This window comes from Physeter macrocephalus, chromosome 13 (assembly GCF_002837175.3).
Source record: "Physeter macrocephalus isolate SW-GA chromosome 13, ASM283717v5, whole genome shotgun sequence".
Lineage (NCBI taxonomy): Eukaryota > Metazoa > Chordata > Mammalia > Artiodactyla > Physeteridae > Physeter > Physeter macrocephalus.
The window spans coordinates 1,140,217-1,159,605 of record NC_041226.1 but is presented as its reverse complement, the minus strand read 5'-3'; the positions used below and the strand labels follow the sequence as shown (position 1 = coordinate 1,159,605).

Below are 19,389 nucleotides of genomic sequence, written 5' to 3'. Positions count from 1 at the left end.
GCTCAGCGGCCATGGCTCACGGACCCAGCCGCTCCGCGGCACGTGGGATCCTCCCGGACCGGGGCGCGAACCCGGTTCCCCTGCATCGGCAGGCGGACGCGCAACCGCTGCGCCACCAGGGAAGCCCCTAAATAAAGTTTTATTGAAACACAGTCATGCTTAACCAATTACATCTTTTCCATGGCTACTTCTGCACTACAGTGAAATCGTAATTGAATAGTTGGGCCAGAGATAGTATGTCCTGTAAAGTGTAAAAGATTTACCCTCTGGCCCTTTATGAAATATCTTTTTTTTTTTTTTTTTTTTTGCTAGTGGGAAAGAGATGAAGATAGTGGCAGAATCCTGTGAATGACGTCTTTTTTTTTTCTTCTTTTGAACTTAGATTACTTAAGTATGATGATAGCGTGCACTTACATTCTTTTCCATAAGTAGTAATTTCTTTTTTTCAGTTTTACTGAGATGTAATTGACATACATCATTGTATAACTTTAAGGTGTACAGCATAATGGTTTGACTTACATATGTTGTGACACGGACAGCATCCGTCATCTCATGGATACCCAAAAAAGAAAAAGAAAAAATAATTAAGGAGCATTTTTTTCCTTGAGATGAGAACTCTCCGGATCTCCTCTCTTCACTTTCCTACATGTCATATAGTCATCATGATGTACGTTCCATCCCCAGGACTTATTAATCCTGTAACTGAAAGTTTGTATCTTCGTCTTCCTCCCTCCTCGATTCCACGTATAAGCGAGATCATACAGTATTTGTCTTTCTCTGTCTGACTTATTTTACTTAGCATAATGCCCTCAAGATCCATCCATGTTGTCATGAGTGGCACGATTTCCTTGCTTTTCACGGCTGAGTAATATTCTACTGTATGTATGCACCACATCTCCTTTATCCATTCATCTGTCAGTGGACACCCGGGTTGCTTCCGTGTCCTGGCTATCGTATATAGTGCTGCTGTGAACATAGGGGTGCGTGTGTCTTTTCGAATTAGTGTTTTCACTTTTTCAGATAAATGTGTGAGGTGGAATTGCTGGATCCTATGGTAATTCTATTTTTAATTTTTTGAGGAAAATCCGTACTGTCTCCAAAGTGGCCGTACCAATTTGAGTCCCCACCAGCAGTGTACGAGGGTTCCCTTTTCTGCACACCCTCGCCAGCACTTGTTATTTCTTGTCTTTTTGATGGCCATTCTGATAGATGTGAGGTAATATCTCATTGTGGTTTTGATTTCCGTTTTCCTGTTGACTGGTGATGTGAGCACCTTTGCATGTGCTGTGTTCTTTATTTGTTTGCCAGAAGTTAGGATCACCTTGAAAATGGGGCTTGTAACTTGTGGTTCAGGTACTTTGTGTTTTTTTGTGCTTTTCTGCCTCCAACAATTAGAAATGTTTTGGAAAGTGAATATTTACCCAAGTTGAAGAAATTAAGCATGTGAATCAGACTTTTAAAAAATTCATGCTTTATTTTTGTAGGTTCTTCAGCCTCTTCAGCAGCGATTCTTAAGAGTGATAAACCAGGAAAACTTTCCGCAGATGTGCCAGCAGGAGGAGGTGAAGCAGGAGATCACTGCCACGCTGGAGGCCCTGTGTGGCATTGCTGAGGCTACCCAGGTTGACAATGTGGCCATCCTTTTTAACTTTTTAATGGACTTCCTTACCAATTGCATTGGATTGATGGAAGTTTACAAAAATACCCCCGAGACTGTCAATCTCATTATAGAAGTTTTTGTTGAAGTTGCACACAAGCAGATATGCTATCTTGGAGAGGTGAGCACGGTCTACTTTGATCCCTTCCAGATCAAAACTCCTGATACTATAGCAAAATGATAGCTACTTTGCTTCAGATTGAATGAACGTTATTTGAAATAATATTTTTATGCCCCCAAAAGATTTTTCAAAAGAACTCAGAGTTCAGAGGAAGGCATGTTAAATGAATGTAAATTCTTGCCCTAAAAATGTTAATAATCGGGCATTTCTTTGGGCTGATATGTTACTCTGTCAGACTCATTCACATGAGGAATATTTGACAAAACAAATGGATTATGGTAGAGAATTTTAACGGACTCCCCTGTGGTGGAACCCTAGGACTTTTACCGTTGTAAGTGGCAGTTTGCATCTTTGTTTTGTAAAAGCCACATGAATGTTCAGGCGCACTAAGTTCTTTTATATTCAGTCAGCAAAGATGTTCCTGATTTGTGTGTTTCTTGTTGTTGTAGATCAAAGGAACCTGCTTAAAAGCGAGGTTCCATTTGATCAGTGTTACGGAGGTCGTCACAGGTGCACTGTTCAGAGCTTGGGCCAGTGCCGTTGATTCTAATGCTTGGTGCTCTGTGCTTCTGCACGTTAAACCATTTTAAATCGTAAAATAATATACGTCATACGAGAAGCTGAATAGCAGGAGTAAAGCGGTTCTGTTGCCAAAATTGCATCGTCTTTCTAGTATGCACAATCAAATGCCCACAAAAAGAGTGCCAAATTTTGTTAGAAAACTAATATTTTAAATATAACGGTAATCTTTATGCTCTTTCATTTTTGTCAATGCTTTAATACAGTTTAAGACAAGCATTAGAGCTGCTGTTGGAATTCGGAGTAAATTTATTAGATTCCATCTTAAACTTCTTTAATATCTATGTTTGTTTCCTGCCAGGCTCCCCCTAGTAGCCTAATTTCTGCCTGCTTTCTCTCAGTCCAAAGCCATGAACCTGTATGAGGCCTGCCTGACCCTGCTGCGCGTGTACTCCAAGAACAACGTGGGGCGGCAGAGGGCCGATGTCACCGTGGAGGAGGAGGAGCAGTACCAAGACCTGCTCCTCATCATGGAGCTGCTCACTAACCTCCTGTCCAAGGAGTTCATAGACTTCAGCGACACAGGTAAAGTGCGCTGAGGCCTTTGAGGCGCTGTTGTCGTATCGTTTTCGTTAAAGCAAAGGGGTGTCTTCAGTACGTGACATCTGCCCCGTTTACAGAACAGGTGGGAGTCGGTCTCCGCGGCTGCGGGGAGCGCGGGACCAACAGCCCCGTGTGCCTGGCCTCCCTCTGGTAGAGATGAAAGTGTGGTATCTTCCCTGTTCTAGGCTCCGAGCCAGTGCCGGACACTGTCCCTGTCACAGCAGCATGAGTCTGGTGCCACTGTTGCACTCATTTTAGAGGCGAGGAAACAGGCCCAGAAGTTTACACCACTTGCCTGCAGATGTGCAGCTAGTGCGCCCCAGTGCCCGACTTCAGAGGCCAGCGTCCAGAGCTCGCTTGACTGACGAGTTCCTCCTCCGTGTCCTCTGAGGAAACCCCAGCCCTGTGGGGCTGCAGCTGGGGAGCCACTGGCCTTGGGGGCTGACAGGCGACGCTTTGAAGCCCTGACCTGGGGCTCCCCAGCAGCATGACCTTGCGGAGTCTGTTGCCTTCCCGGGCCTCCCTTGCTGTTACGGGGGCTGTGAAAATCGGTGCCTGCCAAACCGTGTTCACGATGAGCTGGCAGGTACCTCCGGCGCCTCTGCCGTTGTTGTCTCGTCACCGCTGTTGTCACAGGCGGGCATGTCCGGGTGCCCGGAGCCTTGTGTGTCCACAGCTCTCCTTCACCGCCTCTTGCCCACTGCCTGCCTTGCCTCAGGACACGAGGACCTCCTGCTCCACGAGGAAGACGTGCTGTCCACGTCTCCTCCCTGGGCTGAGCTGATCCCCGGGCAGCGGGTGCTGCTGCCCCTTCCTTCTCCGATCCCTTCTTGCCCCCTGGGCTCAGCACACCTGACACTGGACACTCTTCTTCTCTGTTCCCTCCACCGGTTCACTTCCCTTGTTCACTCGGCAGAGGTTTCTGGCAGAGCGGCCCTGTGCCAGGCACCGTCAGCTTCAGCCCAGGAGCTTTACTGCCCTGGGCAGGTGACAGGGCACCAAGGTGAAGGGCTTCTGCAGCCGCTGTTTCCAGGCCCAGCCACTCGTGCGGGTGTCGGTCCCAGGTTTTCTGATTCCTTCAGGCCGGGGTTGCGTCACCTTTTCTAGATCAGATGTGTGTGCCTCTGAGGCCTCAAGTTGTTCTGAGCCTTTCCCTTGAAGGGTGTATGTTACACGACCCGCTGAGGTTCACATGCCGTGTTAGTTGATTTGTAGACTTTCCAGGGGTGTAAGGACCAGGATGAGAGCCCTGTACCCTGAGGAACTGACTCTCAGTTAAGAACTGATATTGAGAGGGATGGGAGAGCTTTGTATGAAGGGCATTTGGAGGGGACAGAAGCCCTCTCAGGCTCCCCTAGGAGCGAGCTGTGGAGTAAACAGTATGGGTAAGTGTGGATGGGCAGGTTTTCAAAATAAAAAACCGGAAGGATTGAAATCGTAATACAATGTTAGAAAAGAAATTGAGGCCAAAATGCTCAGGATTGAAAGTACAAAATAAGGGTAAAAAGAATAGAATAAGGTGGATAGGGTTGAGGTCTAGAAGAAAGAAAGTGAAGACAATTAAACTAGGAAATGATAAAGCAACAGATAAAATAAGATGGTAAAAAGGGAGAGAATATTTTTAAGTAATTATTTTAAAAATAAAATAAAGATAACAGGTGAGATAAGAGAAAATATTTTAAATATTATGAAATAAAATTAAGATACCAGGTGAGATATAAAGGCATAACTGAAAATGAGCCTCTGCACGACATTCTTGAGCCCCTGGCAGAGCCCGTGGCTGCAGAGCTGAGTCCCACAGCCCAGGCCGGGAGCCGTCTCTCGAGCAGACCCAGCGGCGGTGGCCAGCCTGCCGTGGCCCTGGCCCAGCAGGCCCAGGCTTCCTACTGGATGGGTCCAGGCTCGCCAGTGCCTGGCTTTGGAAAATGGGATTCTTCCAGCTAGAACTTGAGGCTCTTGGAGAAAAGTACAGAATTAGGCTGAAAAAGTGGTTTTTAAGTAGAAGTGCTTTTTTACCACATTTTGTCCTTTTTTCCCCTTGTTGTGAAAGTAAATATGCTCATAATAGAAAACAGTTGAAGTACGGGAACAAGAAAAATCACCCATACTTTAACATAATCCAGAGTAATTGCATTTTGTTAATTTCCCTTTTGGTTATTTTGTATAATTTTTCTGTGATTATGCTCCAAGTATAATTTTATATTCTGCCTTTTTCATTAATGTATCATTAGCCTCTTCCTTGTCATTAAAATTTTTCATGACTTTTTGACGGCTGTGTGGTAATCCACATTTGGAACGTAACCCTGTTTTTGTAATATAGGACATCTGGAGTATTTACAACTTTGCTGTTACAGTGATAAGCTAATTACTTCTGTGGATGAATCACTGTCTCAATTTATGTTTATATCCTTACTATATACAGTACTCAAAAGTCTCTTATTATATTGCTTTTGAGGGTAACTATCACACTGTATCCTCACCAGCATTTAAATGTTATCATTCAGAAGTCACTTGTAATCTAATGAATCAGAAGTAAGTAGTATCTTCAAAAACTTTGTATTGCTTGCTTAATGATTGGATCAGACTTGTTTTTCATTGGGCTTATGGTTTTGTTAGGTGTTTGTTTGTGGATTTTGGTCCTTTATCTGTTTAGGTTTTAAGATTCTGAGTAATTTGTATGCCTCCTTTATGGATTAAGGGTAATAATCCTTTGTCATGTTAGTAGCTTTTTTAAAAAAAAACTTTCTTTTTTTATGCACTATTTAATTTCTATATTTCCCCCCATTCCTTTCCAGCTTAGAAAAATCCCACACACCTAGGAGAAAAGTGAATACTACTGTGGAAATTATTTAACTCACAGTATGACCAATGTGTCAGTGGGGTCAATTTTACTTTTCAAAAAACATTGATTAAGTGTTAGTTTTACTTTCATCGTCGTAGACTGATAATGTTAAGCACAGAATATCTGCATCCGGTATTCAGACCCTAAACAGTACAACACGAAAGGCTGTATTCTCTTGTAGATTTATTTTGTCTGGGGGCCTTGACTCCGCTTTCACTTTCATGCAGGAGAACATACCCACCTTCGTAGGTTTATTGATGTTACAGCTGTAAGACTGCGTTGTTCTCATTTTACAGATGAAGTGTTTAGGGGTCAGGAGCCCGGGCCAGCAGCAAACAGATCTGTGTCGGCAGCCGATGTTGTGTTATATGGAGTGAACCTGATTCTGCCCTTGATGTCACAGGACCTCTTGAAGGTAAGTGAAGAAAGGAACGCAAACGCTAAAACCGCATATGCTTGAACTCGAAGGTTCAAGATATTTCAGATACGAATACACGTCCGATTTAATTAAGGGGGCCAGTACCTACTCATCTGTTAAGTGTGTGTGGAGGTGAAGTGTTTGTGTTGCTGTTCTGTGTCCTTCACACCCATGCCTTCCCTGGAGCCCTGCACTCACTGATCCCTCAGTGTCAGGGAAAGACTGGTTCTTCTCGAACCTGAGCGCCGATGTCCGCGGTGTGGATTCCCTCATCATTTGTCGCTCAGCAACTGCAGTAAGTTTCCCGTGTAGTGTATTTCTCTGGTGCTTTCCCAGCATCATTCTCAGGCTGAGGGTTTGGGCAACAGAAGGCATTTCCCAGCCACTCCGTGGAGAAGTGGGATGGTAAGAAACCAGGGCTCATACAGCTGGTCAGGTTCCCTGCGTTCTGACTGCACTGGGCCTTGGTTTCTCTCACTGGTCGATGTCAAGGGTGTGGTGGTGATGAGGCTGCCCTTTCTTCCCCTCTGAGTACCACTGAGGTAGGGTCTCTCCTCCTGCGTTGTCAGAGGTGGGAGGTTGGAGAGGAAGAGGGGGGTGCGCAGAATCCAGGGGCAGGGCGAGGGGGAGGGGAGGGGGCAGGGCCGGGAGGGGCCTGTGCCGCTGGGGGTCGGAGTGAGAGCTGTTAGGTTCCCAGTGCGGCGTGACTGTAGGCTTGTCCCTGCTGGAGAAGTGTCTCTGCGGAAAGCAGCCAGCAGGGTGGGAAAGTTTCGGGAGCTGTGTATTGATTTGCTTTTAGGGGTTTTTTTGTCTTTTTGGTGTTTATTCATCAAATAAACCACTAGACATTTAGATGTGTATTTTCTTAAATGAGGTCAGCTGTAGATTACCTATTTTTTACCTCAGTTCTCCAGGACTATGCAACCAGGAAAAATAGATGTTGGAAGTGTGCAGGACCGAATACTCCGCTCTAATCATAATTTTAACAGTTTGTGTTACGTTCTTGTATTTTTCCAACATGCTTGAATGCAAATAAATACATTTGCAAAATGGTTTTATTCACAGGTCATTTAATAATTTGAGATTTGGCTGCTTTGTTCACTTTTTCAAGGTAAACATAGAATATCTGGAATTGGCTCTGGCTTTTGTAACTATCCAGAAGATGACTGTTTCTACTACGTGTTACTTTCATCTTAGTTACTAAAGTGTTCCTGTTCTTGTAACTCATTTTTACATTTAATTAGGTCTTTATGTTTTCTGTATCCTGTATATGTTTTAAACAAATCATTATACTTAGAAGCTTGATGGTTATTACTTTATTCCATTAATGAAAACAAGTTAGATATCATTAAACATCTAAATATTTAATATTTCTTTTTCAGTTTCCAACCCTTTGTAATCAATACTACAAATTAATCACATTTATCTGTGAGATTTTTCCTGAAAAAATACCACAGCTTCCTGAAGATCTTTTTAAAAGTCTGATGTACTCGTTGGAACTAGGAATGACGTCATATCCTTTGAGTGAACATCCTGATCGCTTGTCAGTAGGGAAAAAGAGGCTGCTAGAAGAAAAGTTTTCAAAATTCGTATTTTTTCACTTGTGGTTCAGTCTTATTTCTTTAAAAAGCAGCTATGCCTGTAGTTGCCCTACTTCTGCGTTTCTTTCATTAACGTGCCCCCTTGTCCTCCTTTCACAGACCCAGAGGCGTTCGGCCCCTGGCCCCAAAGTCACTGTCTCACGGAGCCCAGGTAGTAGTGCCACGTCTTGTTGCCGCAGCTCTGATCTTGGCCGCTTGGTTGCGTGCGTCACAGTCAGAACACACACAAACCTCCAGTCCTGGGCCCCAGACACATACGGATAATCTCGGAAACACTGGGAATCTCCCGTCCTCACCTAGCTCAGTAAAGACACACCGATGTACTCACCTTCTAGAAATAGCCATCCATTGGATAATAGCTTTAATTTTTTATCTTTTGTAAGTCAAGTGTCTCTAGTTTGTTCTTTGACCTTCGTGATCAGAATGAGTTCGGAGGTTTGCCAGCTGTGCCTGGAAGCTTTGACCCCGTTAGCTGAACAGTGTGCAAAAACACAGGAGACAGACTCGCCACTTTTCCTGGCAACACGGCACTTTCTCAAGGTGAGATGTTTGGGTGCAGTCATTGCCCGGGGGTCTTCCCTCCAGGGGGCAGTGCTGACACCTTCATCCACGAGGAGATCATGCCTTTCTGTTCACTGCAGTTTTTGGAGACCAGCTTCCTTGGATACGTTATCCTCCACGGTTATTTTGTGTTCTTGAAATTTTATGTGGTGAATATAACATGGAATTTGATAATTTGATTATTTCATACACCACAGCAAGCAATAACATCTTCACGTTATCCTTGGATTTTTAAAAAACCGTTTTCTTTACTTTTCAGATTTATTTAATAAAGAAGAATAACCTCTTTTCCCCTCTTTTTCCCTTTTGGAATGGGGAGGGGCTGGAGGCTTATACGGTCATCGTGTGTCTGTATTGAGAGGTGTTGCTGTGTACTTTCAGCTGGTGTTTGATATGCTGGTTTTGCAAAAGCACAACACGGAGATGACGACCGCGGCTGGCGAGGCGTTCTACACGCTGGTGTGCTTGCATCAGGTACTGGGCGTGCCTCCCCGGGCCCTGGCTCCGTGCACTGAGGGGATTTTCAGACAGACGGGCCGTTTGTCCCTCAGTCCTCAGAGGGTCTGTGCCTCGGTGCTTCCGCACCATCCAGTGAGGCTGTATTTCTTTTCTTTTTTATTTTTGGCTGCGTTGGGTCTTCATTGCTGCGCGCAGGCTTTCTCTAGTTGTGGCGAGCGGGGGCCACTCTTCGTCGTGGTGCGTGGGCTTCTCACTGAGGTGGCTTCTCTTGTTGCAGAGCACGGGCTCTGGGCGCGCGGGCTTCGGTAGTTGTGGGGCGTGGGCTCAGTAGTTGTGGCTCGCGGACTCTAGGGCGCAGGCTCAGTAGTTGTGGCGCACGGGCCTAGTTGCTCCGCGGCATGTGGGATCTTCCCGGACCAGGGCTCGAACCTGTGTCCCCTGCGTTGGCAGGCGGATTCTTAACCACTGGGCCACCAGGGAAATCCAAGGCTGTATTTCTTCATACTCTCAATAGCTCTTAACTTTTTATTTTGTGTTTATCTGACAAGCTGTTAATAGCAACTACTCTCCCTTCTCCACTGCTATGAACTGTCCTTTATGTCGAGCGCCGCCCTAAAGCTTGTCCTTACGCAGCTGTGCTGGGAACGAGGAATGGAGACACAGTCTCTGTCCTTGAGGAACTCACAGCTTTGCAAGGAAACACGACGGATCAACCTGGGGACCCCGACGAGTCTGCCTTCGGAAAGCATGGAAAGCCGCAGTGTGTCATTTCATAGCGCAGTCTGGAAAACTGTGGTTGGTTGGAGCCTGTAAAGCCTCTGCAGCACTCCGTGACGGGGGCTATAGCAGAAGGAGAGTTAGGCTGGCCTGCCTGTCCCTCCCTGTCCCTGTGGAGGGTGCCCGTCAGGTGTGCGAGAAGAGCCGTGTTGGGTCCTCAGCTGCCTCGGTTTCCAGTCTGTACCCCCACCCCTACTCTCCACGCACAGGCACACATCCCAGTGTGACCAAGTCATCGGCCAGAGCAGCTTTTTTTTTTTTTCTTCAGTATAGAGGCTGTAGCATTGGCTGTGACCGGTACGCAGGGTTTGATTTTATTTCCCTTCTTTTAAAAAGGGAGGATTTTGAGGAGTCTTGCATGCTACTTAAAGACCCCCTTCCTGCAGCACCTGCACCCCAGGCGGGGTGGCTCTGGGCTCATCTCTTACCTCTGCCCTGGATACTGCCTCCTGCGGATGGTGCCCTTCTTGGGGGTGGACCTCCTTGCTCCGCATACATAAGCCGTTGCTTTCTGATGTCCTTTAAAAAACCTGGGTGCACGTTGTAGACCAGGGAGCAGGGATTGGGGCTGGGCTGGCCCTGGAGGCATTGCCGTTTCTCGGGCTGGGGGCGTGGGGCGGGGGGGACTTGAGTTTATACTTACCCCTGTGTGCAGACCTGCCTCTGGGAAGGGCAGCTAGCGTGGCCCCCTGGCCCCGTGCAGGGGTGCGTGCCTTACTGCTCTTTTCCACACGGAATTAACATCTGGTTTCCCCCTTTGGGTCTATCATGACATCCCAAGAAGCTAATGAGGAAGAGTGACAGGCCTGCTTTTCTCATGAGAGCTTAGCTTGGAGAGCTGCCCTGGTTCCGTTCCCCTTAACCCCACACCCTCTCCTCTGTGTAAGGCTTAACATGCAGGGCAGTAAAACCAGGAAAACTTCAGCCACGCCCTACTGTTCTGTCGCTGAGCCCCTTCCTCAGGGAGCCCCTCCGCACAGCGCTCCCTTCCGCCCCTCGCCCCCTCCCACGCAGCCCCCGTCTGCACGTGTGCGCATCTGCTGTGTCGTGGCTGCCGCCGTGTGGGCAAGACGTCTGCGTAAACCTCCAGGAAATTTGAGAGTCAGCTTGCAGACTTAGGGCCTGAGAGTCTACCATAAATCTGTCGTACTAAGAATCTATCATAAAATGCGAAAAAAAAAAAAGTGCTTTGAAAACACAGAAGGAAGAGGCAACGTGACAAGGTAGGTGATTGTATGGGTTCTGGAGCCGCACGGCCGGTTCTTGCTCAGAGGCCTGTGCTCTTGGGTAGGTTATGTCATCTCGCTGTGTGGAAGAACTTTGGTGTGTAAGACAGGGATATAAACTATATCTTCCTCACACGGTTGTTATAAAACAGTGAGTTACTAATGGAAAAGCTTGGAGCAGTACCTAGATGACAGTACACTTTTAGTAAATGTTAAATATTAAAAAGAGCTGTCAGACCCTGCCCTTTGGACCCCCATAGCCCACTAATTTGTATTTCGTGTGGTATTTGAGGAAGGTGCGTGTTCTTATGTATACTTATCTCTTCAACAGGCGGAATATTCTGAACTGGTTGAAACATTACTGTCAAGTCAGCAAGACCCAGTTATTTACCAGAGATTAGCAGACGCCTTCAACAAGCTCACTGCAAGCAGCACGCCCCCTGTGCTGGACCGGAAGCAGAAGATGGCCTTCCTGAAGAGTTTAGAAGAGTTTATGGCAAATGTTGGTGGTCTCCTTTGTGTAAAATAAACACCAGAGCTTTATGCTGAATCAGATCCTTCCTGCAAAGTGCACTGAATTGCTAACAGTTGACTTGAGTCTTGTCCTTTTTGTCAGTTCGTTGGCCGTTTGGATTTTGGGAGCCTGGCAGGGCACTGTGTGGTGCAGGGAAGCATTAGCCTCAGTCCGTCGTAGGTCTTGTAGCTTTTGAATGGTGATTTCAGATTCTCAAAACGAAATTCCACATATGTGCAAAGAGATATGGGCACCATGAAATACGTATTCAGTGCCTTTTCCCTCTTTATCAAAGCATTAGGTGGCTGCCCCAAGTTTAGCGTTTTCATTGTCAGATACCAGCTGGATAGCTGCTCATCTGCACCACTGAGGAGCTGGTTGAAAAGACAGATTCTTGGGCCCACCTGCAGACAGACCCTCAGAGTCTGCATTTGTCTGTTGCACCTCGGATTCTCGGTTTTAATAAGCTCCTCTCCTCTGCCACCCCTGCAGCTTTCAGTCAGTGCAGAAGACCCTGAAAGCTTTTGAGAGGTGTGTGCTTTCCCAGCCCTCCCTTTGATGAGGAGGAGGTGATCCGGCAGGGGGAAGGGCACCGCCAGCTGTTTGTGGCTTCTTGTTACCACGCTCTCCCTGTCTGTCTTGTGTCACAGCAGCCTGGTAATTGTAGGTTTTGTGAATCTACTCTGATGCCTGAACTTGAGGAGGAAAATACATGTATATTTTTGTTCCATAAGAAGAACTTTAGGAACTGTAGCCATTTCATTGCCTTAATTTTAAGAAGAAATCACAAAAAGCAGATTTGTTTTAGTAAGAAATCAAGTCTTGACGCTTCAGAGTCGGTTTAGGGTGTTAGCTGCTGTGAACGTGGGGCCCTTTTGATTGTGTGTATTTATGTGGTTTTATGGGTGAAATGAAAGGCTCATTCAGATGTAGTCTAACTTTCTGAGTATGTTTCTGTCCAGCCACGTAGCCCATGGCTAATAATCTGCTCTGAATGGCTTGCTTAAGCAATAACTGTTTTAAAGGATGTGAATTACTGAGTCATACAGACTCTTACACGTTGGGGCATTAGGGCAGTAATTATTCTAGAGTGGGTATTACACTCATTTCACAGGAGCCAACGTAAATTTAATTTAAGAGATTAAAAAATTCGCTTTAGATCCTCTAGTTTGATTTTTCTAATCAGGATTTTTGTACTGCTGCCATGCTCCCCTTAACTCTGTGTGCCAGCTTAAATTATGGAGACAAAAGCTAACTTATAAACACCAGGCATGTGACACTGTGCCCACTGCCGTGTCAGAATCACACAGCACGGTGACAGAGGACCCTGGTGCAGGCGCGTTCTGAAACGGCGCCTCCGAGGGGCGGGCTTTCTCATCCCGTCCTTAACATCGTGTGCTCGACTGACCTCCGAATGTGGTGTTAATACCTGGACTGCACAGAGTGGATGCGCCTTCCCATGCACTGCTGCACAACGGTGAGGGTAGCTCTGTGCTCTTGGCAGTTACAGTTAACCAGACGGAGCATCTGAATTCCATTCAGCCTGGGCAGGTGCCGCTGGACGCAGATGAAAGCAAAGCCTAGAGCCACAGCTTTTTGAGGAACATTTCTCTTAATTCGATCACCATCGAGTAACAAGTGAGGTGGAGCAAAAAGTCTTAAAAGACATCTAGGGCAAAACTAGTATCACTCTTTCTGAAGTGTACGTATTATCGTGGTCTTAAACGTACTTTGGACGGTGCATTTATTTTTAGATCTCTTCGTCTTTCCCTTAAAGAACTTGAAGTCAGAGGCAGCGGTAGTCACTTTGTTTGCATTGTTTCTGGTGTTTCATGTTTCCCAGCTCCCTCGCGCCCAGCAGTTTGTGAGCTAAATATGTCCCTGTCCCTTTGCCTAAGGGCACCAAGACACGCAGCCGACTGGATTGGTCCACTGACTGCGACAAAACTATAATCAAGTTGTTACTGAAAATAAAGATGAGTAGGAAAGGAATGCCATGGTAAACAAAAAGGGCATCTGTATTTAATATCTTTTATCTAGACAGATATATTTGCTGTTTGCCCAGATTTTATTACAGTCCTGCATTTTCATTAGACCACTTTTAATTGAAACAAGATTTTCTTCAGATTGGACCAAATAATACATAAGATACCATCAGAACGTTGGTTAGTGGCAAACTGGAAGGAAACGCCACCACCATTTTTAGGTAGTGGGAAAGGCCACTTAATTGCAACAGCCAGGCTCTTTTATCAGTTGTTCGCATATATGTTTTCCTGATTGGATATTTGTTTAGTTTGGGGCTTTTGTTTTATTTTGTCGAGTTTTGTCTTCAGCTATGTTTGTTGGCTTTTCAGTTTTGGGGGGTTTTGTTTTAATGCTCTTGGCCCAGTGGGTGTCAAGAATACTGGCTTAATTCTAGTAAATTGATTTTTATTGCTAAAACTGTTGTGAAAGGAGTTTTAAAAACAAAAACATTATTTGTGCCCCTTTTTATGTATGTTAAAGGGACACTGTTGAGTATTTGGTTTTTTATAATGCTGTGTTTTATAAACTTTCTCTCATTCATACACAGTATCCTATCACCTCCATTTTCAGTTCAGTTTTTGCTTGATTTTATTTTCCTTGGCCCTTTTATTTCTGAAGGCACAGTCTCTGCAGGCTTTGTACCTTCGCAGTTTGTATTTGTGTGGCAGCACCTGTAACTAATTCTTGTAGCTCTGTTTGAAGGATTGGTTTGCGTTTGTGGTCCTGGATGGGTGGCTGCCTGGGGGGTAGGCCACCTGAGACAGTATCTGAGAGTGTCCTTGCTGTCTCTCCATCTGTTGGGAGACAGTGGCATGTAACCATCACTGCAGTGACTTTTCAACAGTGTGACCTTTTATGTAAAACAACTTTGCAGTTTTTTTCAAACTGGTTTTAAGAATTTAGTCTTACTTCGTTGTAAACCGTGTTTCTAATATATTACATTACTCTGTTCAGAGGAGATGGTTACGACTATTTTTTCACAGTTTGCATTTCAAACCCAAACACCTCTGTGATGCTTACTCCAGTCAGCATTATTTAACTTCCCTTACTGTCTTTGGTTGAACTTTCTCTTTTACCAAAAATGTCAAGTCTTCGTATTTATCCTATCACCATATTTCCCATTTCTGTTAATACTTGTATGGAACCCCTCAAGTATTGAAGGGAACAAGTTGTCAATTTCAAGGATTTCAAGTTTGAGTATCTTAATTTACAGTGTCAGTTGGACCCTTAAAATACTGTTTTTGTCTGTTAACAATTTTACTTCTTTCTGTTTGCCACCTCTGTCATTAGAGGTGTTGTCATTAGACCTTAGTAAGTTAGCTGTCTCTGACAGATGATTATCGTTATTAGCTCCTGAATAAAATATTAACTGTTTAGAAACCTCAGTACTTCTTAGGGGTTTTTCAAAACCAGAGAATAAGGCACTGATTTGGATATGAGTTCTTAACATTATAATTTTCTGTAAATTCCTCTATAAAACAACATAGCTGATTTGAGGATGTAATAATGTTTTAAATTATTTTAAAATGTAGGTGGATATTCTCTGACTTGGTAACTATATTCTGAAAACACTGCATCTAAGAATTCTTGAAAAATTGATTTTCTAAAATCTTAAAATGTCCAACTTAGGTATATTGCTGAGCTCAAATTAATTTGCAGTGAGTGCCATGGTTCACGTTGAACTTTAAACATTTTAATTTAGATGTAAGAAATGTGAAGTATTCCTGATTGATTATAATGGGAACCCATGACATATTTAGCCAAAGACTGTATTTGGTTCAGGTAAAGGTAAAAGCTTAATAATGGGCATCCATTCTGTTCTAAAGAGGATGGATGAGGTGATGGGTTTCTGGCCCCTAGCTCTGTACACGCAGTCTACAGTTGTAAAGGCGGAAGGAAACGTAGTGACGGGGAGGCCCGTGTGTTAGCCCCCCGAGGCTCACACTGCAAACCATCTTTGTCCCCCTCGCCCTCTGTGGTTTCCTCTTCGCCTGGTCCCAGACTTCCCAGCAGTGGAGAGATTTTGTTTTGGGGTTTTCTTTTAAGTCTGTTTTCTTAGGCCTCTCAGCTCTTAGGAGCTGTCAGAATGTACTAATAGCTAATTTTCCTAGTCTGACATTCAGCACTGCATCTGCACTATGTACCTAACGGGGATGTGACCTCAAGTGTGTCCTGAGCCCAGGCTACCTGGTGTGGTATCTTTTACCACATACAATTATTGACAGATTGCAAAGGTTGGTATTGTGATTTGGTTCTCTGTACAAAGGAAAAGGCTCCATGCAGTGAGTTTCTGGTTTAATGGTCACAAAATGTTAGCACTGCTACCATTCAGCACGTGTAAAATTTTTTAAATTTATAAATATTAAAATTTTAAACTTCTACTGACGTTTCAGTTTTTTTAAGAGACCCAGGGATGAGTATACTGTTTAAATATTTACCTCTATTAACATTATTAATAAAGGTATAAAGTTGCATTTAATTTTTCAAAAGATGCTACAATACAATTTTAGGAAATAAGGCCATGTACTGAGCCAGTTACAAGCTGAATATAAAATTGATAAAATTTTATTTGTATTTTTTAATCCATAAATGGGAGTTAAAATATGTCTTTTCACTAAATATTTTTATGACATTTTTGTTTTGACCATGTGTGATTTGTTCATGGGTGTCTAGCTAGACTATTGTATGAAACTTATTTGAATGGTGCTAGTTCATTTACCAGCCTAGGGTGACTGACACTAGGGACTTTACACAATCAGAATAATTTAAAATAAAAAACATGAGGACATATCTGCACAGGTAAAATAGGGATTTGCATTACCTTCTGGGAGAACACCCAACCCTAATAGAATCTCCAGAATTCAGAAAGAAAATCGAAGTTTTGTTTATATTCTGTAATATTGAGCATATTTATTTTTATCTCAGCTCACAATCTTAGAAACAATTTCAGAGTTATTAGTTAAATCATTGGATTTGGGGCATATTTGTAGTAAATGTAGTTTGGGTCATTCTTTTTGGCCTTTCAGGGAAAGTGGAAAAGTACCATTCTGCTGTGTGTCAGACAGACTTTCCTTTTTACCTAATTCTAAATCTTGTAAACATATGCAGTGAAAAGTTAATTTTTTTAAGGAAGAAAATGCGTTTTGAAAATATATTTATTTTAAACTTTATATTGCTTGGAATGTTCATTGATTTGTAATGGTATTTCTTAGGTTATATTGAGATCTGATTCCACTCCAAGGGTGGATAAAGAACCATTAGGCTGTTTAGGCACTAAGTAGAGCTCATTCATTTTCAAGGGGGGAGCCTTAGGCCCAGGCCGATCACCTTTCATTGGAGGGAGCTGTAGATGATTGTAGAGGCCCCAGATATAGAAATCTGGTATTGTTTCTTAAAAGACATCTTTAAAATATTGGTGCTCTCTAAAAATAGTCTGTTTATATTGAGTGGTTTATGAATGATGACTTTGGTGCATTAATTAGATTGTGAAACATTTTTGTTTGTTTCTTAAACATAGGATCGTGCATTCTTTGTAATCTCGAATGGCAGTTCTTTTAAAACTAAGTGGAGGGCTTCCCTGGTGGCGCAGTGGTTGAGAGTCCGCCTGCGGATGCAGGGGACGCGGGTTCGTGCCCCGGTCCGGGAAGATCCCACGTGCCGCGGAGCGGCTGGGCCCGTGAGCCACGGCCGCTGAGCCTGCGCGTCCGGAGCCTGTGCTCCACAACGGGAGAGGCCACAGCGGTGAGAGGCCCGCGTACCGCAAAAAAAAAAAAAAAAAAAAAAAAAAACTAAATGGAAGCAAAGGGCATATTTGGTGCTATTTAGGAGAAAATCTTTTGCTTGGAGTCTCCATACAATACTAATGGTAGCATACTCTGTCGGTTCTAGCACATAAATCAACATGCTGCTGAACTCTTGCAGTGTAAATTATTTTATCTAGCAAGAGAGTGAACTGTGGTTAAGTCACTGATGCTTCCCAGAACTGATAAATGAAAAAAAAAAAAAAAAAAACAAAACTGAAGCAAAGAGAGTTTATTTTTTATTTAAAAAAAATTTTTGGCTGTGCCACGCAGCATGTGGGATCTTGGTTCCCCGACCAGGGATCGAACCCACACCCCCTGCATTGGAAGTGCAGAATCTTAACCACTGGACCTCCAGGGAAGTCCTGCAGAGAGTTTAAACAGGGATGTGCTAAGTATTTTTATTCCCATAGTAGTTAGCAGTTTTGTTTTTAAGTTTTGATAGTGTTCACTACTGATTACTTTGCCAGGTCAGTTTTCAAGTATTCCTTTTAGTAAGCTCCAAATCTTAGGCTGCAGTTTTGCAGCTCATAACTGCACTGCCCTGGATGGTCCTTTCTGAGGACTGACTTGGTAAAGCTGTTTGAACTGGCAGAGTACAGGGCAGAGGCAGGGAGACCTAGATTCAGTTCACAGCTACGCTACTTAGGGTTTACATGGATTTCCACAGTCTGCCATCTTATCGTAGGACCAGAAGTGTTGTTAATTCCCAAAGAACAAATTTAAAGCACAGTGATGGATAAAATAAAATAGTAGATGCTCAATCAATTCCATTCTGTTTAAAGATCATTGATAAGAACACATTTTGCTCCATTAGATAAATGTTGTCCTAACACAAAGTCTGACACCTGATAGTCATTCACTCTGGTGGTACTACGATAGAGTTAACTGTATTATTTACTGCATCTTCTTTTCTAAATGAGAGAATTGATCTATTTAAGTCAGTGGTTTCAGTTTCTGTTGAATATGCTCGTATTATTCCCACAACAAAAAGTCCTAATAGTGATTCTCAAAATAAGTTTCATGCACCACTAATTCTTTATAACTTAGCTGTTACCAAGTAATTGGAGAAATAAAACTAGTTTCTTTACTGTGTGAAGTTAAATGCTTTACTGCACAAGTGCACGTTGGGAGGCTCTAGAGGAAGATCTTAATCCGACTTTACTTACGTAGTGGCCTCTTCACAAAGCACCTTAGGGGACTAGACTTCTAGGGACTATCCTTTGCAACATACTTAGGTTAATTTGAGTAATTTGGTAATAAATCACTAAAAAAAAGGAGGAAAAACCTGAATCTGTGTTCTTGTAAGTATAGGTTATACTAGTTATTTTTTAAAAGGAAAACCGAGTCTCGCTCCATCTCTATCTTAAGAGGTCTTTCCAGAGTAATCGCCATTTCTTTTATGCCCCGTTTCTGAAGAGTAGCATGACGAACAAAAATCACTTCTGAATACACAAAAGGAGTAATTCCTGAATTAAGGTTGATTTGAACTTGCCTGTCAAGTCCAGTTTACTGGACAAGTAATTTCCCATTTATTTACTTACTTAACCTCACGGCTTGTGGGATCTCAGTTCCCCATCCAGGGATTGAACCCCGGCCCTCAGCAGTGAAAGCGTGGAGTCCTAACCACTGGACCGCCAGGGAATTCCTGTAATTTCCCCTTTATTTCAATGATGATAAAATTGCCTCTTAATATTTTAAATTTTTTATGATTTGCAAAAACCGTTAAATTACATTGCAAAAGTTTCATCTGGAAGATTCTGATCTTCAAGTACTACGGTGACATGCTGTCTGAGCAGTCAGCACTATTGGTGGAGGTGTAACTATTTGAACTTCCTGACAGTTATGGTCACTTTAATTATAAAAACAACATAGTAATACACATTACATGCAGATAACTATTGTGTCACATGATATGAAAGCAACTGAAACTTTGAAAGCTTAAAATAGATCTGTTTCAAACCAAAAATAATTTGCTTTAACATAAGCCTTTCTGGTAAGCCAAGGCAGTTTCCTATGTATGGAACACTACCTCTGTAAAAAATATATTGCCATAAAAGTTGGTTGTTTCTCGGTTCATGTTGTTGCTTTCTTTTAGCTTGTTGTGTATGTTTTCTTTCCTGCTCCTTTGCTAATAAGTTACAGCTGGTTTTGAAATACCTGGCTTAGTGGCGTTGTCATCAAAGCAATCAAAGGAAAAAAAAAAAAGCATGGATTGCTATAAGCCTGGAAACAGTATTTAAAATGGAAATTATGGTACTGCCAA

At 43.4% G+C, this 19,389-nt stretch overlaps 1 protein-coding gene across 1 annotated transcript in view; it reads left to right on the top strand.

The window, feature by feature from the left end:
• XPO4 (exportin 4) overlaps positions 1-11,334 on the top strand; it is a 90,321-nt gene extending 78,987 nt beyond the window's left edge. Inside the window, exons 16-22 of the mRNA XM_055089613.1 lie at positions 1,485-1,778; positions 2,699-2,882; positions 6,039-6,157; positions 7,543-7,674; positions 8,185-8,301; positions 8,704-8,796; positions 11,116-11,334. Of these exons, the coding sequence (XP_054945588.1) occupies positions 1,485-1,778; positions 2,699-2,882; positions 6,039-6,157; positions 7,543-7,674; positions 8,185-8,301; positions 8,704-8,796; positions 11,116-11,313 (1,137 nt within the window). The 3' untranslated portion in view covers positions 11,314-11,334. The remainder of the gene's footprint in view (positions 1-1,484; positions 1,779-2,698; positions 2,883-6,038; positions 6,158-7,542; positions 7,675-8,184; positions 8,302-8,703; positions 8,797-11,115) is intronic.
• Positions 11,335-19,389: the final 8,055 nt, after the last annotated feature.